General features: G+C 42.0%; 1 protein-coding gene across 4 annotated transcripts in view; it reads left to right on the forward strand.

Moving 5' to 3' along the window:
• The first annotated feature begins 508 nt into the window (after positions 1-508).
• Positions 509-1,387, forward strand: part of LOC108250770 (signal transducer and activator of transcription 1-alpha/beta-like) — a 14,057-nt gene continuing 13,178 nt past the window's right edge. For 3 of the 4 annotated variants that reach the window (XM_037976228.1, XM_017440805.3, XM_037976230.1), the window contains exons 1-2: positions 509-633; positions 875-1,005. In XM_037976228.1, coding sequence (XP_037832156.1) covers positions 878-1,005 — 128 coding nt within the window. In that variant the 5' untranslated portion in view covers positions 509-633; positions 875-877. Of the gene's footprint in view, positions 634-818; positions 1,006-1,387 lie in introns of all 4 variants that reach the window. The other variant, XM_037976229.1, reaches the window with a different exon arrangement.

A 1,387-nucleotide genomic window follows, 5' to 3' on the forward strand; every position in this document is an offset into this window, starting at 1 on the left:
GGATGGATGAAGGATGGATGGATGATGGATGATGGATGGATGTATGGATGGATGATGGATGGATGGATGATGGATGATGGATGGATGTATGGATGGATGAAGGATGGATGGATGATGGATGATGGATGGATGTATGGATGGATGATGTATGATGGATGATGGATGGATGAATATTTTGGGAAACAACAACAATAAAATGATTATTAATAATATTATTAAATAAATATAATATTTAATAGGAGTCCACCTCACAGCTAAGATTAATATTTTATTTATTATTTAAATAATTAATAAATAATAAAAACATTTCCCTGAATGATTTAATTAAAAATAAAACAGGTCAAGTTTACAGCTTACATGTAAACAGATCAGAGTCCGTTCTGCGCATGCGCGCTGCCCTGTAGTTCCTGCAGATGTTTCTTCTCCTCCGGTTCCGGACTTTTAATTTGAAACCTCGGCACTCTGAGTAGCGGAAGTGAGGAGCAGACTAATTCCTGAACTTGACTCTTTATTTCGCTTCATTTCCCGGGAGTGACGCGGTGAGGAGGATTAAAAAGCCGCTCCTCCTCAGATGGTCCAGTTTCTGCTCTGATTGTTGCTCAGATTGTTGCTCTGACAGGAGATCTTCCACAGGTGAGACTTTATTCACACCTAATTATTGTTTGGAGGAAAACAAACCTGTTTTATTTAAATGTTTATAAGTTAGTTTCATTTTACGCACTTGTGTAAAACTGCTCCAGATGTTTCTGTTTTTTGATGTTCTAAGTTAAATCTGGAGGCTCTTAAACTTGTTCTGTTCTGAACTCTCCTTGGATCAGACTCTGGGGCATGTTGGGGTCTGAGTCCGGACTGTGACCTGGGGTTTTTTGCGCAGGTCATGGCGCAGTGGCAGAGCCTGCAGCAGCTGGACTCCGCGCTCCAGAACCGGGTCAAGCAGCTGTATGAGGGCCGCTTCCCGCTGGAGATCCGGCACTGGGCCTGCGACCTGATCGAGACCCGGGACTGGTAGGAAAAACTGAATCTATGTGATGATCCTGCAGCTCTGGGTGGTTTTATTTTACCTTTGCGCAGCGGACATCTTGGCTCCCACAGCTGTAATCTCATGATGACTCAGATTATGACCTGCAGGAATCCAGACTTGCTGTCAGATCAGTGGCGCCGGATTCATTTTCTAGGTGGGGGGGCCACCGGAGTGTTTCGTCTAACATCAATAAAAACTGAATAATGAAACGTTTTTTCAGCTATGACTTTTTGTTCCAGTATATTATTATGAATAATGATAATTAGTTTAACCAACCAACAGCTTTATAAATGACCACAATAAAAGTAAACACAGGTAAATAACATGTGCACGGGCAGAGATGGAAGAATCCAACATCTGAGCAAC

Source organism: Kryptolebias marmoratus, linkage group LG6 (genome assembly GCF_001649575.2).
Source record: "Kryptolebias marmoratus isolate JLee-2015 linkage group LG6, ASM164957v2, whole genome shotgun sequence".
NCBI classification, from domain to species: Eukaryota; Metazoa; Chordata; class Actinopteri; order Cyprinodontiformes; family Rivulidae; genus Kryptolebias; species Kryptolebias marmoratus.